The sequence below is a fragment of the Leptosomus discolor genome, chromosome 3 (genome assembly GCF_034619465.1).
Source record: "Leptosomus discolor isolate bLepDis1 chromosome 3, bLepDis1.hap2, whole genome shotgun sequence".
Classification (NCBI taxonomy): domain Eukaryota; kingdom Metazoa; phylum Chordata; class Aves; order Leptosomiformes; family Leptosomidae; genus Leptosomus; species Leptosomus discolor.
In genome coordinates this window covers 3,921,537-3,942,145 of record NC_141393.1, presented here as the reverse complement: position 1 = coordinate 3,942,145, position 20,609 = coordinate 3,921,537, and the positions used below count along the sequence as shown (strand labels likewise).

Here is a 20,609-nt window from a genome sequence, read left to right as displayed (position 1 = left end):
GTGCTTGAATTAAAAAAATTAAAAGTAGGTGCTTACATAACAATGACATTGATGAATTGAGAGGTGGTGAAGTGCCATATAAAAATGACAGCTATGTGAAACAGCCCTTTTTAATTAAGAGCGTCTTTTTAATGGCTTTGCATTTGTTTTTTTAAATAAATCAGGTTTTTAAATCTACAGCGGCACCTCAGGTTTACATCCCAGAACTTCAGAGTTGTTTAAGAAAGAACAATAGGGGCGAAATTATGCTTTCAGCTACCTGTATGTTGTGGCAGGCTTTTGTGCAGAAATGACTTTTTACTGACTGCAAGACAGATTAATTTAAAAATTCCTGAAAAAAAGAAGACAGAAAAGGTTTTCAGGCAGTGTGTATCCCTTCTCGGGTCATTAGCCTTGACTGGAATGACAGTGTCTTTGTGGTGGAGATGGAGCTAATATCAGCTCTTAGCACTTCAAAGATGGTTTCCTCTAGATTGATTCTGACTTGAGCGTAGTCAGACGCTGGTAGAAGAGAATCACACCATGCTTTGGTCTCGGCAGGTGGATGAAAGTATCAAGTAAAAAAGCGGGTGCTTGCCTTAAAAGGTATTTAATTTTAAACTGTGAAATGCCATGTTCAAGTGCCTGTCTGTCTGCACTCGATGCTGGAGGTGTTCAGCTCCTCAAGCGCTTGAGCTGGGAGGATGTTTGCGCTGGCAGTGCACATGCAGTGTCCGCATCCCTGGCTTCTCCATGGGTTTTGTGCTATGAGCATAAAGAACAGTGCAGGCTTTCTGCTTCTCAGTTACTCTGCAGTGATTTTGACTCAAGATGAGTTTCTGCAGTCTTAATTGAGAGCAGGTTCTTCAAGGTTTGGGAATATGTATTCTCTATTTTATGTTTACCTCTTCATTTTTCATACTTAAACTTTTCAGGGGGACTTTTTCTGTCTGTGTTCACCTGTCTTGGTGAAACTGGAAGTTTGTGTGATAGTAACCATTTTTTTCTTTAGCTGAAAAAAGTCCTTTCTTGATCTTTCTCACTTCCCCTATGCTTCTCTCCTTGTTTTTGCATGGCTTGCTTGCTCCTCTCTAGCATCAGGCTGTCTTCCATCTGCAATGGGGTTGTGCCTTCCATGTTCTCATACTCTAGGTGTCTGTCTTCGTTGGTATTCCAGAAAAATATTTCATTTTTGTTTATGGCTACAAAGGGAACCAAAATTAGGTCTTATTTCCATGGGCTTGGCCTTCAATCCCTAACTAGAAAACTAAGCAGTGTGCAGAAAACCTAGGGTTTGCTGCAAAGGGGGAAGATGCACCTACAGAGACACCTACCAAGAAAGCTGTGAATGTTGTCAGTGTCAGAGAAGTAGCTCATGGGAAAACAAAGCTGTGAGAAGTCTGGTCCAGAGGGAGGTTCTTGTCCCATGGTTTTACGGGAGGCCCTTCATCTTCTGTACCTGACATTCAGAGATGCCGTAAACACAGTCAGGTCTCGGTGAAGCTTGATAGCATCCTAGCCTGGCGTCCTGGAGGGACTCCACAAACATAGAAAGTGTGTTTCTGAAGGGCCCAGAAGGCAGAGGAATGAACACGAAGAGCATTCTCTTGTGCCATACCCACTGCCTAATCTGAATTCTGTGGCTTGGCTTCCTCGGCCACGCGACGATATGCCTTGCTGACTTCCTGACACTCTGTGACATCTCTTGGTAGGAAAAGCTCCTGAGTTGTCAATTTGACCACCTCTGCCGCATGCAAGAGGTTTATAGGACAGTCACTATTTGTTCTGCAAAGGGAATGTAAATCATGTTATCTCATAATCTTCATCTCTTCCTCGTATTCAGTTTCAAAACAGCAATGGCAGGCACCCTTGTTATCCCGTACCTGGAAAGCACAGTTTGCATGGGTTTTTTTTTTTAGGTTGCCTTTTTTCAGACTGCTATCAAATCCTCTCCAAAGACACTTTTTTTTTTTTGTTCCCTGCCCCACTGCTAACACACCCTGGGACTGCCAGCAGCAGAAACTCCTTTTGGTTGGGCTCTTGAGAGCCTTCAGAGCCTCTTCACAGTCCTCAGCGTAGTGTTGGCCCTCATGAAGAGGTATCTTTTTGCAGGGTTTTTTTTCACCTGAAGAATATTTCCTGTGCACAGTGACAGAGAACCACGGTCTCTGCCTAGCTACGCATGCACGCATGTCTTGTGGATCTTTTATCCCCGTGCCTGATCTCAGCTGGGCAGCTCTTCTCTCAGTTGGGTTTCTCCCATGCAAATCTGCAAGGGTGTACAATTTTTCCCATCCCAGACATTGTCACCACTGGGACAGATTCTTATGTAAGGATAGAGAAAGCGCAACCATAGTAATCAAGTGGGGTGTCACTCCTATTTGGAAGGGATGTTCTTGCACACCAAGAGGGCCTGGAGCTCAGGGTGATAGATTTTTCACTTATGAGGGGGTTTCTGTTCCACTGGTGGACATCATCGCCAGGGTCTGAGGATGAACAGACATCCCAATGTTTATATAAATTAAAAAAGGGGAGGCAAAATCTCACCCCACCTGAGTAAGAAGGTGGGTTGCTCTGTGGAGTGGGTGCGTTGATCCTCAGGCAGAGGTTTTAAACAGCGCATCCCATGGGATTTCAAAACGAGGTGCCAAGGTGGAGCACCCAGCTTTGTTTTGATCCAGATGACTCTAGTTTACTTTTAAAGTAATGTTGGTAAGATAGACACCCCAGAAGGGTTATCCCGACTTCTGGGAAATACTGCAGTGGAGTGCCTGGTGCCTTTGAAATTTCCTGCAGCCACTGTTTTTCAGCGATTGAGTCTCTCTACTGCTGGTTTGGACTTTGCTGTGGAGTGGGCGCATGGACAGGCCCTCAAAAGCAAAGCAATGAACGTGTTGGTAAACAAAATTTACTAAGAAATGCAAAATAAAATGGAAATACATCGATTAAAATTGCAAAATTTGCTGTCTTACTGGCAAATTTGTAGATTCTCTGAAAAGCATTGTGCATGTGCATGTTACGGATCCTGCCATTTCCCTAAAAACTCGTGATATTTTATGGTTGAAGGAAGAGTGAGAAGCAAGAACATACACACACACGTTTGGGGTTTTTTTTATTCTGGGAGCTGGGTAGAAAGGAAGGGTATATAGTCCAAGTGTCATAAAAAAAAAATATATCTGTGCTTGAATGCAATGTGTAAACAACACGTCTCAGAGAGGTGAGTTACTCTGTGGTCAAGAGACAAGGAACCTGCCAAAGGTTACTTCTAGTTTCATGTGGTGCTTTTCTTAACAGTAGACCAAACTTTTCAGGTTCTCTTTTGCATTACTAAATATCCAGAGAAGTAGCATTGGATATTTCATTCGCAGTTCCTCAGAGCTTGCACGTCTTGTAGTTGATTTTGATGTGTCCTTCAACATACGTGTTTTTGAAGAGCACCATAAAAGTAAGTTAGGGATTTGTTCTTCACAAGTGAGAATAATTCATGCAGGATGGGGAAAACCTACTTCTTTCTGTATATTCTTTACAATAGAGAGGCTGGACTTGATTCCAGAAAGAGCTTGAGGATCGCTTCTCCCCAAACTGCTTTTCTTCCACTGGTAATAAGCGACTCTGCCACGGGCCTCTCCGTCTCTTCCTCTGCATGCTTTGGACCTTAAGCACCACGCTCTGCAAAGGCATCAAGCTTCCAGCCCTCCGTCAGCTTCCCCAGGAACATAATCTGAGAGGGATTTTACAGAATGCAGGTGGAACAACTCTTAAAGACCTGCTAGACAATGCATTAGAAGTCTACATTGGTCATGGAATTGAGGATGGAGGAGACTGCAGAGACATCTGCAAGGAGGTCCCTTGCCTTTGCCGCTAGCCTCTAGGCCTGCCTCAGGACATCACAGTCACTGTTGCGTTGTCTCCCAAGTCTGAAAGAGGAAGTTTCGCTTAGAATGTCCTTTCCTTCTCCAGTTCTAAATTGAGATTTCTGAACGTGGACTCGTCTCTGCCTGCAGGGATGTTTATGAAAACATGTTCACTGAGTTCTCGCTAGGTTGCTGCTTGCTCTGGCTGGTTGTTACCCTACGCTGTCGTGTCTGCTCTTCAAAGTCAGCCTTACTTCTTTTCCTGTTCTTGCTCTGTCGGTGTAAAACAGCAATGTAGTTGTAGTTATTTTTTGTGAATCAGTTGGTTACTATGACAGAAGGGGTGATCCTTTTCTAATCCTCTTGTTTCTTACAGACTTCATTTAGATTTTAATCAGACTATGTCAGGTCTGTCTGCCTTGGCAAAGAAACAAAAAATACTACAGGAGAAAGGTCACAACCCCTAGCTCTTAACGTGACTGGTTTGTGCTGTAGCAGAGTTAAAATATGAAATTGTGATGGCGCAGGCTTTCTCAGAATGCTTTTAGAAAAGCATAAAAAATTCATTTGAGTGGCTTCAAGTAGGGGACAGGTTAGAGCTCCACTTGTTATGGAAAAAAACCCAACCAAACAAACCCAAACCAACCCCTCTGGGTGTTTTCCGTGACTTTGAACTTTTTAGCAAGACCGATGACAGTTAAATAACACTTTTTTTTTATCGCAGGGCTATTGGTGTTGTCAGCTTTCCAAATGTTGTGTATCCCACATTAGATGAGACCTAAGCAGCAGATTTCCAAACTTAGGTGAAATCCAAATTACTAGTAATACAGCTGTGGTACTGCTTTGCTCATGCAAGCTCCAAGCCTGAGATGAGAGATTCTGATTTGCATTATAACATGCCTGATGTGCTTAATCCCGACAATCAGGCAGCGTGTCATGAGGTTGGTCCCAGAGCTCGGTCCGTTCCAAATATGGAAAACACAATAACTGCAAAAAAACCCACTAGAGCTCTTAGTGGCTTTTGAAAGAGCTAGGTTCTGTCCTGTGCCAGAAATTACTCATTCAGAGGCTTTCTCATTGAACTGCGTTTCCAGCTCCTGGATATTTCTGAAAGGAAAGAAATGCGGTGGAGCGTTCTAGTGATGGAGCCTTGAAAGCTTCTGGTTCCCGCAGAGTCCGGTCAAAACCAGGGATCTCACTGTGCAGACACAGGAGTGAGGAGTGAAATTGCTGACTTTCTAGCAGGGAGAGTGCACGGGGCAGCCACCTGGTCGTCACACCAACCTGCGATACCTCGGGATGCATTGCCCTGTTCTCCCCCCCCACCACCACCATTTTTTGTTTTCAGCTAAGGGAGTATTTTTGGAAACCTGCCATCCCAAAATGAGGGTGGGAGGAGAATGATGTGAAATGTCCTCAGAGGTGGTCTCCAAGCTGCTGCTTGTCCTGGTCAGATTAATGCTAAATGTAAAAACTTTTCAAGGTAAGAAGTAAGATGGATTTAGGTGTAATGGAGCTCTAGATTTTAACCTGTATGTAAATTACCCTTCACTCTCTCTGTTTGAAGAGGCTTTTTTTTCCTCTTACCCATCTCAATTAAATGTTGTTCCTTTTTGCTGCAGCTATTCATAGTCTAAAGTTGAGTCGCAACCATGTGGACTGGCACAGTGTGGATGAAGTGTATCTTTACAGTGATGCAACAACATCTAAAATTGCAAGAACTGTTACACAAAAGTTGGGGTTTTCCAAAGGTAATATTTCTCGGCGTTTGTAAAGCATATTGTAAATGCCAGTATTTTAAGTTTGTTACTGTAATGCTAGAGGGAGATTTCAAGTTTATAGTTTTAATATGTGACCAGCCCACTTTGGCCATTGCAGGTTTTACAGAAGGGGGTGTTAGGCTCCGTAGGTGGTTGTACAGAATTGTAGCTAGATGTGAATAGGCTATGACTTCTTTTTATTACATATTTTATTATTATTTTGGATGCAGCAGTTAGCATTACGTGACAGGTGTATGAAAATACTACAGTGGCAGAGTCTAGCAGCTACACTGTGAGAATTACAGTCCCCTCTACAACCTTAACTTCACCGCTGTGCCCTTGCATGCTGTGATGCATTCCTTAAACACGTGATTATACCTTCCCCTCTGACCACCTCTTGCCTTTTCATTAAGCAGAGGTATGAACTGATAGGAGGGGTGTGAAGCGTTTGGACAGAAATTGTTTCCGGGAGGAATCCAGGCTCATTTAAGCTCAAAAGTACCAGTGATAAAGCCAGCGAGGCTGAGATGGTTGGAAGAGAGGATGTGGTCTCTCTCAAACAAAAGGCAGATTGTTGCCAGCCTGGAATACTGGAACTTGCCCTCCCTGTCGTGGTGCCCCTATGCACTGCTGGGCAGTGGCAAAAACAAGAGCGTACAGATCTGGTTTGTTCCTTGGTCTCTGGAGAGACAAGATCAGGTAATAGGTTTGGCTTTAATCTCCGTGCCTCTGTCCTGTAATTAATGCCCTCTTACCCCACGGGGCGGATATGTAATTAATGTTAACCAAAAATTAATATAATTCAGTGCTTCAGTTCCAGAAGAAATGAAGTGTTGTATATCCAGAACATGATTTGAATAGTGTGTAATAGAGTAATGTGTAATCAATAATCAGTAAGATCTGTTCTAAACAATTTTGGGGGAGAAATATCAAATAGAAGCCCACTTGGTAAACAAAACCGGTCCTGTGAAAAAACTGCCCTTAGGGTTTTTGTAGTGTTTTCCTCCTCTTTAAAAACAAAACAAGTTGTTTGTTTCGGTTTTTGTGGTGGGGACTGATGGTGCCTTCCTCTCCGTGAAGGCGTTGCTGGACCGATGCGCAGCTCGCCCTCCTGCAAGGCTGTGGTCCTCTCTGTGGCTCTGTCACTAGAGGGGGATGGAGACACGCTGTGCCAGTGGGTTTCTGTAGGACACCAAGAAAATACCCAGATCTGTCCCGGGTAAATCATTTTTGATTTGGCCACTGAACTGGGGAATGGGTGGGGAAATTTGAGGTTGGCTCAGCTTGAAATAAAACTTGGGTTTTCCCTGTCAAAATGAAAAATTGTAAACCTTTTCAACCAGCTCTCTTAATTGGGACAGAGAAAGAATGACAACACTTACCAGTATTGTGGCCAGATTATTTCTATGATCCTTCCATACTGTGGGAGTAAGGTGGAGGTATAAGGAAGTTTAATGATTGAGACACAGAGAGGAAGGGTATTGTGTTGTAAAAATGAATGGGCAATTATACAAAAGTTTCCTAAGAAGTTGTTTTTCAAAACCTTTCTGAAATTAGTTATCTTTACAGTGGAAATGGCCTAGTAATGCATTGACTGGTACAATTAATTTCATCTAGTTGCTCAAAACTCTCAGGAGTTTCAAATTGCAGATACTTAAAAATACATGGTATTCCTTTATGTTTAATCTTCTTTTCAAAATAATGTGTTGGTCTGAGAAAAGTCGAGCGTCTGTCAACGTACAAGACCATTGCACTTCATAGAATGTAACTGATCTAGGATAATGTTTTTTCTACAGCTTCAAGTAGTGGGACAAGGCTACATAGAGGCTATGTAGAAGAAGCTACGTTAGAAGACAAGCCACCACAAACTAGTCACATTGTGTTTGTTGTGCATGGTATTGGGCAGAAAATGGACCAAGGAAGGATCATCAAAAATACAGCTATGTGAGTGCTTCGTAATATTTGCAGTACCAACTCTAGCCCGAATAAACGGCTGACGTTATAAATGACAGCAGAGCCTTTGGTTTAAGCTGTATCTTTTCCTTTTTCCTTCTCCTCCTCCTCTTCCCCCAGTCATTAGCCTTTATATTGTGAGTACGCTACTTTCTATGTTAATTTGGGTGTATGGACTTAGCGAGAGCAGCTGCAAGCCAGAAGAGCAAAGATATATTCTGTTTTCATGACCAACACTTGTGACTTTTAGGCGACTGGCCCGTGAATTTCTAGCACCTGTGGTCAGTGACTTCACTGAGGGGGAGAGATTTTTCATTTGGTCAAAATCAAGGGAAATCTGTGTTGTTTCAGCTGGTTGTCAGTATAGCGGGCAAGCGAAGCGCATACTGGTAAGAGAGGGGAAATGGGGAGCTAGTGGGAATGTTGGGGGAGCTGGTGGGAATGTTGGCATTCCTAACAGGACAGAGTTACTTCATGCAGTTGGAAGCTATTGCTGTGAGACTGCTTGTGGAGGTCTGTGCATAGTTGAAAACGGGATTGAAAGCTTACTGCATCTTTTCATTGAATGTCTTTTGTGAAGCCTGGTTTGCAAATGGCTTTTGATTTGACACCTGAGCTAACTCAGAAGGCCAGTTAGGGTGCTGGTGAATGGGAAGAGAAACTCCTGAGCTATTGAGAATGCTGTACCTGCAAAGATTTTTGAATATTAGAAGAAACTGTAAAGTCGTGATGACAGCATGGTGGGGGACAAGGTGGTGTTAAGGAATGCTTCATTAGCTGAAAGAAGTGTTAATTGCGGATCTATACTGTGCAGATGGTTCAGTACATGTGTCCCAAGTAGTTCCAGGTTCCATCAAAGTTGACACAAATGGTGACATACGGCAGGGACTCCCGTCAACGTGTGCGTAGAGCTGGGATTGCTGATTTTGTGGTAAGAGCTTCGTGAACCTCTCTTTAAAGCCAGAACGGTAACGTAGGTCCGTGCTGTGGTGTGTACCATCCTGTCAGCAGGCTCTTGTGTTCAGCTCATTATTCCACTCCAGTGTCTCTGGTGTGGTGGAGTAGACCTCTTGATCTCGCTGCGGTGTCATTTGTCATCTCAAAGCAACTACTTGCTGCTCCCTGCTCCCCTTGTTCTGGCACTTCACTGCTCTTTTATTCGTGTCGTTTAAGAGCAAGCAATCAAAACCAAAGAGAAAAGGACCCACAGCCCTTGATAAAAAGCTGAAGTTAGTCACCAAAATAAATGTAGAAACTTAAATTTTTGTAGGATGCAATTACAGTGGAAATGCAGATACCCTAAATATAAGTTGCTGTTAAAACAGCAATAAGAAATAAAACTTCCACCTTGGAATCATTAAGGTTTTCTGCTTTTTATTTCTCCCTAACCCATTTTTCTTTGAACATACCTACAGGGGTTGTATGGGTGGATTAACTTAAGTGCAGGACACAGCACATAGGCCTTCGTTCCTTAAGAAGCCCTACTTTAATCGTTGGGCCATTATGTGAAATCTTTCATCTAAAAGGGAAACAAGACTTTCTGTGCTCCAGTAAGTCTCACTCATATCCTCAAGAGACATCAGACAGTATTGCATAGCCTTTTAAAATGCTGATTATTGGCATAAATTGTGTATTCTGTACAAAATCTGCAAATGAAAGCATCATTTTAGATTGAAGTATCTTTTTTTTTTTTTTAATAGCTTAAAACTTGTCAGTGAGGAACTTCCCATATGTTCTAGGAGGAGATTTTAGAAGAAATGTCTGCCAGGCCAGCACAACGGCAGCTCTCACAAGCCATACTAGCACTTTCTGTTAGCACCTCCATCCGTGATATATGTGTGGGGTTTTTTTGTTTTTTTTTTTTTTATTACATCCATTTACATTAGGGACACAGGGAGTCAAACGTTGCCTTTTGAAAAATGGTAAGATGGATAAGGAGAAATATTTTTTTTGACCGTTCACACTTTAAAGTAGAAGCTGAGGAGAAAAGATTTCAGTGGGTTTTTTTCCTTTTAAATGCACATTCTTTAGTAGGAAACCTGTAGTTGCAGCCATGCTGAATCTATACCTTCAGCCATAGGTCTGCCCATCAGTGTCACCGCTCCTTTCTTCCCTCACCAACACCTGGGTACCACCACCCCATGTAGAGGCACTCTCGGCCCTCAGAGCCCATCGTTGTCTTGGGCTGCGTGTGGCTTTGAAGGACCTGGCTGTCGCTTGTGACGTCCCTGGGCTGGTGTGGGAAAACCCTGGGGTAGGTGGCGTGGGTGTCCCCTGCAAACAGAAAGTTGCTTTTGGTTTAGGCCCCGGGACATCTGGCAGGACACATTTCTCTGCAGGGTGCCACCAGTCCTCTCGGTGCGCTCTGGGACACGGGTAGGGAGAGATCAGAGCCGAGGCAGTTGGTTGGGTGCGGTAAACTCCCTGACACCTTGCGTCTTTTTGATATGGTGCTCAGAGGGCCTCTGGGATCTGTGGAAGGGAATGCTTGTTCAGGGGCCTTCCCTTTCCACCATCCACAAAAAAAATACCTTTTGGGCGTTTTGTCTTTGCCACGTACATTTATTGCTGCTTCTTTTTGAGTTCATTCTACCCTGGGATAAAACTTTTGTATTTATTTCAATCAGTGTGAGAACAGCGCTTCAGTTCATAGCACAGAAACGTAGCCTCCCTTGAACAAGTGTTCCTAAAAGGGATAAAAGTGCAAAAATACAGCTTATAACCCAGACGTGGAATACTCTGTCTGTAACACAGGCTGGTGAGAGACCCTCCTAGAGCTCATTTGATATGCTCTGTCCTCGGGTTACCGCCTCGAGAAGAAATCGGTGCAGCTCACGTGATGCATCTGCCTCATGAGGCAGATCCTGTTGGTTCCAGAGGTGAAAACAGAATTCTTCTTCCAGGGGACTTTAGAATTGTGTGCGCTAATTTCATTAAGGAATGGAGTTCAATCTGGTCATTAATGTGGTTAGGCACTATGATTGCAGGGTGCCCTGGAAGTGGGTAAATGGAAAAGATGTGTTTTGTCAATGCTCGAATGAACAGGTCTTTGGTAGATGTAACATGATTTTGTTTCTTCACAGTGTAGTTAAACACATTTATTATCTAAATGTAGCTCGGCAGCTGGTACAACAAGCTGCTCCTGTCAGTGCCGATATTAACTGCAGAACTCGTCTGGGAAGGGACTGTACCTCCTCCAGGCTGGAATAGTGATTCAGCTGACCTAACGTGAACGGAATAATGGGCTGTGAGCTGCTTGGGTAGCATAGGGGTGGTTATTTAAGGAAGCAGATAGTATATTCTGTATTTCTGTGTGATGCAAGCTAAGATATTATGGCATAATGTACTTAATTGGAGGTTTTTTAATTGCCATCAGGTGCAGTATTCTGGCATTACTAGGTTTCTGATAAGGTACAATGTTAACAGTAATTTTGGGATGTCCTTTTATTTTACTGTACACACTTTGATGTTGTTATTTGGAATATTTTTTCACTGAAGCCTAAGCTCTGATTTTGTTGACCTTGTGCTTCTAGATTGGGGGCAGGTATCCTTACACATGTTAAATAGAATTTAGGAATGTTACTATCCGTGTTTCCAACCTCCTTTAAAAAAGCCCTGCTGTTTTATCTGACTTGCGTAAAGGTCAGGCTTTTAGGCTGACCCTCTAAATTTCATCAGCTCCTGTGCTTGAAAAATGAATGAAGTAACTGTTCTGTGTATTTCCATAATAGCCGTAAAGTTGTGACACTTCTTGGCTGCTCTTACACTAAAGCTGGTGTCTGCCTCTGTCTGAATCTCCTGGTGTGATTCAAAAGTTGTATTGGCCTGTGCTGCTGCACGTGCCACAAAAATTACTGTCTGCACAAGCAACATCATCTTGGCGTTCCATAATCACCAATTACGTTTTTATTGCAAGTCCCATTAGAGAGCATTTTAATTGTGGATTATCATTATAATAATTACTTCAGAATAGCTATTTTGGTACATTTTCAGTGGTATGCAAGCCCTTATAGAGTGCAGAGCCTCTCAGAGGCCTTCCAGTGCATTAAATACGCGCTGTTGGATTCTTAAATCGAGATTTCCTGTAAAATTTTTCCAATAATTTTCAGCTTTTCAGATTTTTGGTAGTTTAGCTTATTTTCCATATAAATGCTTGCATTGCCTTAAATACATGTTACGTGCTTGTTTTCCATTCTTCGGTGCTGGTAATAATTGCGTGTTCTTCTGAAATTAAATATCCAAATGGTAAAAATTGTCTTACAGGTTTCAACTTGAGCTTGCCTTGCGAGCTAAATGAGAAGTTCAGCCCAAGAGGTAAAAGGTGATAGTTAGGACATTAAATACTTTCATAAGAGCTTGTTTTGTGTGCATTGTTAATTATCTAACACATGACTTCATATTGGACGGAAGCTGTAACAGCCTGTTTAGGACTTTGATGTATCTCGGGATCTGTTCTCATTCCCATCTTCCTCCCAGCCCTCATTTCTGCTCAGTAACTTCCCTTTCCCTGCCCACACCAACACAACTGTCTCATCATAACCTGAGTCACTGCGGTTAGTCTCAAAAACTGGAACCCCCTCTGGAAGATGGGAGTGAGCAGCAAGGAGGCAGGGGATGACCGTGGGGACGGGGAATGCCTAATCTGCTTTCTGCCAAAGCCAGCATCTCCCTGAAGGGCAGGCTTGCCCGCCATTTGGAAAGCAGTGCTGGGGAGGGAGGCACTTGCACTTGGAGCACTTGGATCTCTGCAGGCTTGTCTCAGGGATCCCGTAATCAATTTAACCGAGTCCCTTTGATCATGCAGAATCCCGATCTTCTTGAAAAGGATGAAGTGTGAGTCACGATTGTGCTTACTTTGTTTGCACGCTGGTATTGCCGTCTTTCTTCCGAAGTAACATGGATCTGCTGCATCCTAGAGCCACGGTCTTAAGTGTCTCGTCTGAGAGCAGGTGAATCCCTGAAGAACAGTGGCAGAAGATGGCTGGGGTCTTGCAGTTGCTCTTTGAAGTCTGCCTCGAATAAGACTTGAGTTTGTATTTCTGCGGTGCAGCTAAGCTTTTGAAAAGAGCATCCCTTTCATTTCCTCTGGCTTGGGCAGATCTCAATTTTTATTACTCATGCCTGCTACTCTCACTTTGACTTACCAAATTTAGCTCAAGCCAGCCCTGAGTTTCCTCAATAACTCGTGGTATTATTTCCTCAAAGAGGCAGTGAGTGCTGTCCTCCATTTAAGGGAACTCCAGAGTGGTGAAAGCAGTTAAGACTGCTTTAAAGTGTGATTTACTGGGTCCGTGACCAAAATCCAGGAATGGATCCACAGGGTTTTGCAGGCAGTAGCGAGAGTTTAGGGTTTTTTTTTTGTGGGGACACCCCATTGCCCTACCTCTGAAATGAAGAGTTCAGAGTAGGAAGTTGGCTGGTGTAGTGCTTTTTAAATTAAAAACCATTCCCTTTTTCTTGGCTGTGGATCATCTGACTGAAGAGAGTCTGCAACGATGACTTGGGAATAGAATGAGTAATATCTTCAAGCCTTCAGGCATTTTGCTTTGTTGCCAGCTATCAAGGTCGTTTTATAAAATTTGTGGACTAGCTGAAGCTAACTTGTTTGTAGCTCTCCAGTTTTTAATGTAGGGTTTGTGAACGCTCCACAGGAGTAAAATTAGTAGCATAACACAGCAATGATCGTAAATATGTTAACATACCTCTGGAATATACTTGCTTACGCAGGGATGTATACCTGTGAAAATACAGTTTTATTATTTTAATCAGAGAAAGGCAGCCAAACACGTTTTATTTATGGCGAGTCTCAAAGTATCTGTTGTCAGGCCATTACTTCTTGCGTGGAAAATAGCAATATGTCAAACTGCTCTCTAAGGCATGCGTTGCGTCTGCATCTGAGTGACTGGTTTTTTCCTGAGAAAAATCATAAATTTTAGTTGTTACTGTGTGGTTCGATGTATAGATTTAAGTAATTGTTGCTTTGGGGTCAATATTTCAACATCCATTTGTATTGGAAAGGAGGAGGATTCTCTGCCTGTTAGATGAGGATTTATTACTTATTTATTGGTGTTAATTTAGCAAATGAGTCAAGGTACTTGCCAGCTAATAAAATAGTTCAAATTACTTATTTAAAAAAAAACAGAAGAGGAAAAAGCCCCCATGTTGTTCTAGCAGAAGAGGTAAGCATGTGTACAGCAGGTGTATATGCTGGGGTTTTGGATGTGAGCATAGCCACGCTGCTTGGCAGTTACACCACAATTTTCTTTAGAATTTATAATATTGATCAAAATCAGTGGGAGATGTTGTATAGCATCGTTTGCTGCAGGTGAGATGTATTGCCCTGGGAATTGTTCTGCTGGTGTGTCAATGCCTCCGTGACTCCTGCGATCAGGAGATCGGTGTGACATTGCTGCTGTAAAATAATGAAAGAGAGAATAATTGCACCTCTGGCGGTGTTGGGCTGGTAACACTGAACTGGATTGCCTCAGAAAGTTTAGTGGAAGGCATGAAAATTAAGTGGCTTAGTAACTACATAGTTTGTAGTCTGCAAAACTCCAGTCAGTAGTTTGTGGTATTAACCAGCTCCCCCAGATTAGCATGCAGTGCGGGGGAGCCTGAGACACTGAGTAGTGCCACTGCTGCACACTTGGATTTGACATCAGTGAGGTGGTGGTTAACAAAAATTTGTTGAAACAGAGCTTTTGTGCGCTTCTACCAGAATGTATTTTGCCAGGTCTAAGGAAGATGCGCCCAGAATTGGGTTTTGGGTTTCTAATATACCCGAGGGCTTTTGAATGCTTGTCCGTAATCCATTCTAGCAGAAGTTTGGGATTATTCTGCCGGAGGCTGGACCGTGTCTGGACAACCTCAGCTGATGTGTGGGGGAACTCTCCAAATCCGAGTAAAATTAGGTTTTGCATTTCACAAAATTTAGTGATAAGGACACGAAGCTGGCACAGCTTTTAGGAGGGGAGACTTGAAGCTTTTCCCAAAAGCATTGCAGAATTGCTAGGCTGCGCTGTTTTTTCCAAACTCATATATCTAGCTTTAGAAAGGAGACTTTTAGTTAAAAAAATCCTCTGTGTCAGTTTGCCTGTGAATAGCTTGAGTAAGACCTGGACCCTTTCAAACGGGAAGAAACCCTGGAGCTGTCATGTTTGAAGATGGGGATGTCAATAGCTCCAAGAGCTATTTCTTCATGCGACTGATGTGTAAATAGTTCAGATTATTTTCTCCTGCACTATTAGGACCAGGTTATTTGCTGGTTCCTTCACTTAAAGTAATTGTTGCTGTGTAGAATTCTGTGCTTTATTCGTGCCTTTCAATGCTTTTACTGCTTTTAAGCCTAGCAGCTTGAGATTGCTGCTTGGCTGGTTTCCTGCTAAACTTAGCTGTTCCTGAATTCATCTTAGCTGGCCACCATCCTCCTTCATGCAGAGAAAGTTAAGCTGACTTGGCAATACCAGAGAATTGTTAGCATTTCCAAAGAATGCTCATTTAGATTTTAGGTCTCTACATTTCCTTGTGCTGGTAATCGTCTGATTTTGTTCAGACAGGTGTGTTTCTTATTTTGGTTACTTAGGGACTCCAGGAATGTTAGCGTGTTTACTGAACTTTTATCTTCTTGATAATCTAGAAATTCCACGTGGTTGATGTTGGGCTCTCAAATAAGTATCCTGAGAGGCGTGTTGTGTGGGGTGTGGTGGGGAGGGTTGTTTTGTGCTTGGCAAGGCTAGGTCAGGTCGGTTCGGGCCTGAAATCAGCCCCGATTTCAGGAGATCCTCTTGCTGATCCCCCCCATCATGGGAAGGACGTTCTGCTTTACTAAACCTTTGCCATCTCGTCGGACTAGAGACTAGGGGGTTAGGAGTGCGATCAAACCAGGCTTTAAAAACAGAGATGCTGATCAGTTGCATTTCTTGGCTGTTTGGTCAGGCTGTTGGTAACTGCTTTGGAAGAAAGGGTGTAAAGGATGCTCCCTTCCCTTTCCCACCCCCCCTTTCCCCTCCCCCCCTTCCCCCCCCCCTTCCCCCCCCCTTTCCCCCCCTTTCCCCCCCCTTCCCCCCCCCTTTTTCCCCCCCTTCCCCCCCCTTTTTCCCCCCCCTTCCCCCCCCTTTTTCCCCCCCCTTTTTCCCCCCCCTTTTTCCCCCCCCTTTTTCCCCCCCCTTTTCCCCCCCCTTTTTCCCCCCCTTTTCCCCCCCCTTTTTCCCCCCCCTTTTTCCCCCCCCTTTTTCCCCCCCCTTTTTCCCCCCCCTTTTTCCCCCCCCTTTTTCCCCCCCCTTTTTCCCCCCCCTTTTTCCCCCCCCTTTTTCCCCCCCCTTTTTCCCCCCCCTTTTTCCCCCCCCTTTTTCCCCCCCCTTTTTCCCCCCCCTTTTTCCCCCCCCTTTTTCCCCCCCCTTTTTCCCCCCCCTTTTTCCCCCCCCTTTTTCCCCCCCTTTTTCCCCCCCCCTTTTCCCCCCCCCTTTCCCCCCCCTTTCCCCCCCCCTTTCCCCCCCCCTTTTCCCCCCCCTTTTCCCCCCCCTTTTCCCCCCCCTTTTCCCCCCCCTTTTCCCCCCCCTTTCCCCCCCCCTTTTCCCCCCCCCTTTTCCCCCCCCCTTTTCCCCCCCCCTTTTCCCCCCCCTTTTCCCCCCCCCTTTTCCCCCCCCCTTTTCCCCCCCCCTTTTCCCCCCCCCTTTTTTCCCCCCCCTTTTTTCCCCCCCCTTTTTTCCCCCCCCTTTTTTCCCCCCCCTTTTTTCCCCCCCCTTTTTTCCCCCCCCCTTTCCCCCCCCTTTTTCCCCCCCCTTTTTTTTCCCCCCCTTTTTTCCCCCCCCTTTTTTCCCCCCCCTTTTTTCCCCCCCCTTTTTCCCCCCCTTTTTCCCCCCCCCTTTTCCCCCCCCCTTTTTTCCCCCCCCTTTTTTCCCCCCCCTTTTCCTCCTTACTTCATCAGAAAATAGGCATCGCTTATGGAACTGTTTTGACTGCCTGCTTCAAAAATTTGGTGCATCACTGATCTGCTTTTTTAACAGCATAATGGGCTTTTCCTTTTCCTGGGGAAAAACACGATAAAGAAGAAGAATCCATTACCTTTGTAGAAAATGTCTTTGCAAGGCACTGGCTTTCGTACTCCTTCCTCGGTGAAGTGTGTTTCTCTTGCTGTACAGCTGATAAGGCTGAAGTTAAAACGTAGAAGGCATTTTGCCCAAAGCTACCGTGACATCTCTCTGCATCCCTCAGGAGCTGCTGGTGACAGCTAAAATTCATCTCTGTGTTTCTTCCTCCAGACACATCTGCCTTCAGCTCTCCTGCACAGCCTAAATCCCATGAGCGAGCTGCGTCCCAACGGGGCGATAGCTACGCTGGGAGATTAAGAACAAATTTTGTCAATACTTCTTCCTTTTCCTCTGTATCGTCACCTCTGGTGGTGACCTCTTGGAGGAGATTTGGGCAGCTCCTGACTTCATCTTGCAGCGACCCGCTGAGTCCTGCTGACTTTGTCTCAAAGGAGGCTGAAACTGAAGGCAGATGTTTGGCAGAGTTGTCTGCGTAGGACCTCTGTGTAGTGCTGATGATGTGTCGGTGCAGAAAGCGCTCATCGAGCGGAGCAGCTTAAGCGATTGCTGTCTCAGGTGTTCGTAGTGATTTAGGCTGAACTGTCTCATTTCTATTGAAAGAGAACAGAGGAGCATTAATATATTTAAGGAAAGAGTCTCAGCTAGGGGGTTAAGCTTACTAAACCGCGTTTGGACGGGTTGAAGTACAGATGGGAGATTAATGTCATCATGCCTCTGGTTGTAGCAATCATTAAAAGGAGTTTGCTTTAAAAATAGGAAAAAAAAAACCCACACCCCCATGTTTAAACTCTGGGCTTTGCCTCAGAAATAAAAAAAAAACCCTCTGATGCTTGGAACTGGGAACCAGCTGCTGGAAACCCTGCCCTGCTGCCCCTTCGTCAGATTTAGTTTGTCATGCTCGTCTTCAAAAATGCTAATGCTGTTGGGAGCCAGAGTTCATGTAAAGGAAAGAAAGGACAATATAACGCTTTCTCGGTTTGGTTGCTGGATGGTTTTGGTAGAATGTGTGGATATTTTACAATCTTGTATAATTGCACGCTGGTTTTCATTTTTTACTGATGTGTCTTTCACACAACACCAAGGAAAGTAGCATTTTTAAGAGAGTATAGTCTACCGTTATTCCCCTTTTCCCCCAAACAACAAAGAGGGCCAGATATACTTGGGGTTTTAGGTATTTTAAGTTTCTCTCATCCATTGAGAGAGGTTCATCGATATCCATGTTCAGATATGCTTTAAAAATGAAAAGTGTTTTAAAAGGACAGTTAGCCCCTCCGTCTGCTACTGCGAGTTGAAACACTAATAATTGATCCTGTGTCTCATTCTGAGAGCTCTCGAGCCTTCCAATTCAGTATGTAAGATAAAATTCTGACTTTTCAAGCAATATTTTTCATAGTTTTCTTTGAGTTTAAAAGCACTGGATTGTCTTCCTTACATACTGGTCTAAATGGTTGATTTCAGTGGATTCAAGATTTCAAGGCAGTGATAAAATCCTTAATTTTCTGTTGTGTCCTACCCCAAACCCACCAGAGTTAACATCTTTCAATTGAATTAAGGTGGTTTATGTTAAGCCCATAAAGTTTTTTAAACTCTTTTGTGCATGTAAATGCACAGAATTTTTCATTATATGAGAGTTTAACTACTTTATAACAAAAGCATGAGGTTGAGGTAATTACCACGCGTGGCATACTTGAAAAGTAGTAATGCAAGAACTGTGTTGTTGCTGGATGCATTGGCTTTATTTGATAAAAGCACCAGCAGTAGCCTTTGCAGGAACATGTTCTTTTTTTCTTTTTTTTTTACAGGATGCGAGATACTGCAAGAAAAATAGAAGAAAAGTATTTTTCCAATCTCGCAACACATGTTGAATTTCTCCCGGTTGAATGGAGATCAAAACTCACCCTCGATGGAGGTACGTTAGTTACTTACTGGTTCTTTTGCTGTTCCAATAGCTGCAGTCTGCAAAATTGCCCCCAGAAGTTTTCATGCCCGGCTGTCTGCGTGTGCCTTGTTTGGATTTTGTCATTCTCCTGGATGTAACTCAAGTCTCTGTTATTTTTCAGACACTGTGGACTCCATTACTCCAGATAAAGTACGAGGTTTAAGGGATATGCTGAACAGCAGCGCCATGGATATCATGTATTATACCAGTCCTCTTTACAGAGATGAAGTAAGCGGGTTTGTATGCAAGTTTTGCTAGAGCAGGGCGTAGAGGTTGAAACAAACAGGACTTGGGAATGTGAGCAAAGTTTCCTTCCGAGAGACCCTGCATAAGGAATGCTAACACTTTGCAAGTATGTGATGGTCATCCACAGTAATCGAAATACTGAGTTTTAAGAGTGAGAGGAGTGGAGAAACAGCAAAAAGTAGAATCAGTGTAATTTAGTTGGAGCAGAAACGACTGTGTAAAATCAGTCTGTATCGGCAGCTTAGAAATGGGAAGGGTTTTTTGCGGCATTTTCATGCATCTGCATATTCAGAGCAAGGGGATTCCATAGCACTGAAATTCTTCATACCTCTTGCAAAATCGGCAGACATTTGTCATTTCATTTGTGTCGGATGGGATGGCAGCATGCGCGAACACGCCCAAGCCAGTTTTAGTGCCTTTGTGTACGCTTGCCCTGCAGGAAAAACAAGATGATTCTCAGTTACCTGTTTGTTAGGAGACTGTTCATATAGTGGAAGCTCCCATCTTACCTTGCCGCATGTGTGCCTTAGTCTGGCGTAGCTGTAGAGTGACCCCATTAATCAGAGGGGAAAAACCTTGAATAACTGATGAAGTAACCTGTAAAACATGTGCAGTGCCTCACCCTAGTGGCATCCTTTGTGTATCGCCCTTACTGGAAGCCCCTGTGGGGATGTTTTAGGATTAGTTTCCATAGGAATTGTAGTTGTCTTCTGCATTGACTACATTATGTGTGGAGTAATAGTAATCTTTTTGCACCCTTGGTGCTTTGTACGGGGTTAGACTGGAGTGGGGAGAGGAGAGACTTTCAAAATTTACCTGTGGATTTTGTAATTTTAAAACGTAAACTACCTAATAATACCTCTTTTCCCAATCATGATGAGATCGCTATGAGCCTTTTAAGCTTCCAACACTAGCAATAGTTGTACCGAAAACTGTACCTCTCTTGTTGCTCAGTGATGCGGAGTTCATTGTTCAGGGCTCCTGGGTTCTCCGCTGTGTATCAGGTTTCTCGGTCTGTTGTAGAACCGAGGCCAGCGTGAACTTTTGTGGCAAGCGATGAAAACTTCTCTGGCAGCTTTAAAATAGATTTTTTTTTTAGACTGTGTTCGAGGCTTGGCACATCTGTGGGCATCTTATGGGAAATGGATGAGCGAGTAAAGTTCAGGTATGCTGGCCAACAACGCGTGAATAATTTAATTCATTGCTCAGTAGAACTGTAGTTTTGCAGGTGTATCACCATCGCTAAGTACAAGAATTAACAAATGAAATGAGTGTGCTGTGTCTGTGCTTAGATCTGATGACAAAAGACAGTTGTTTTCGTCGCCGAATCGAGTGAATTTTCCGGACATGCTTGCGACAAGCTGATCGTGACCTTACCATATTCAGGCTGCATTGAGAAATCTTAGAACTTTCTCAAAGCAAAGTTGTACAATTTGAGTTGCAAGTGTTTGTCCAAAAAAGAAAATGCTGTTACAAATGAAATGATAAAACCTTGAAGAACGGGTTTGTCAAATGCATCTTTGGTGTTGCGGTCAAAATGTTGGGGATGCAGGTTTTCTTGTTCGTCCAGCTACCGAGTTGGTGTTCTGCCAGTGAGTTGGCAGGGATGCGGCTTCGTGTTTGATCCTGCTCCTTTGGTTAGGAGCTGTGTAAAGCTCATAGTCATTAAATAGTTTTTGTATATTTTTCTCACCTTTTTATTTTGCCTTACCTACAGACTTGTTTTGATTTGGGGTGGGTTTGGTTACGCTTCCTTATCCCGTTTATTTTCTGTGAGCTAGCTTTGCAGAGTTCAAACACAATAGCATCAAGGTAGGCACTGGGGTTT

General features: G+C 43.8%; 1 protein-coding gene across 2 annotated transcripts in view; it reads left to right on the top strand.

Moving 5' to 3' along the window:
* Positions 1–20,609, top strand: part of DDHD1 (DDHD domain containing 1) — a 66,907-nt gene that overhangs the window by 24,781 nt on the left and 21,517 nt on the right. For both annotated transcript variants that reach the window (XM_086462647.1, XM_086462646.1), the window contains 4 exons: positions 5,456–5,584; positions 7,390–7,537; positions 18,399–18,505; positions 18,657–18,763. In XM_086462647.1, coding sequence (XP_086318773.1) covers positions 5,456–5,584; positions 7,390–7,537; positions 18,399–18,505; positions 18,657–18,763 — 491 coding nt within the window. The remainder of the gene's footprint in view (positions 1–5,455; positions 5,585–7,389; positions 7,538–18,398; positions 18,506–18,656; positions 18,764–20,609) is intronic.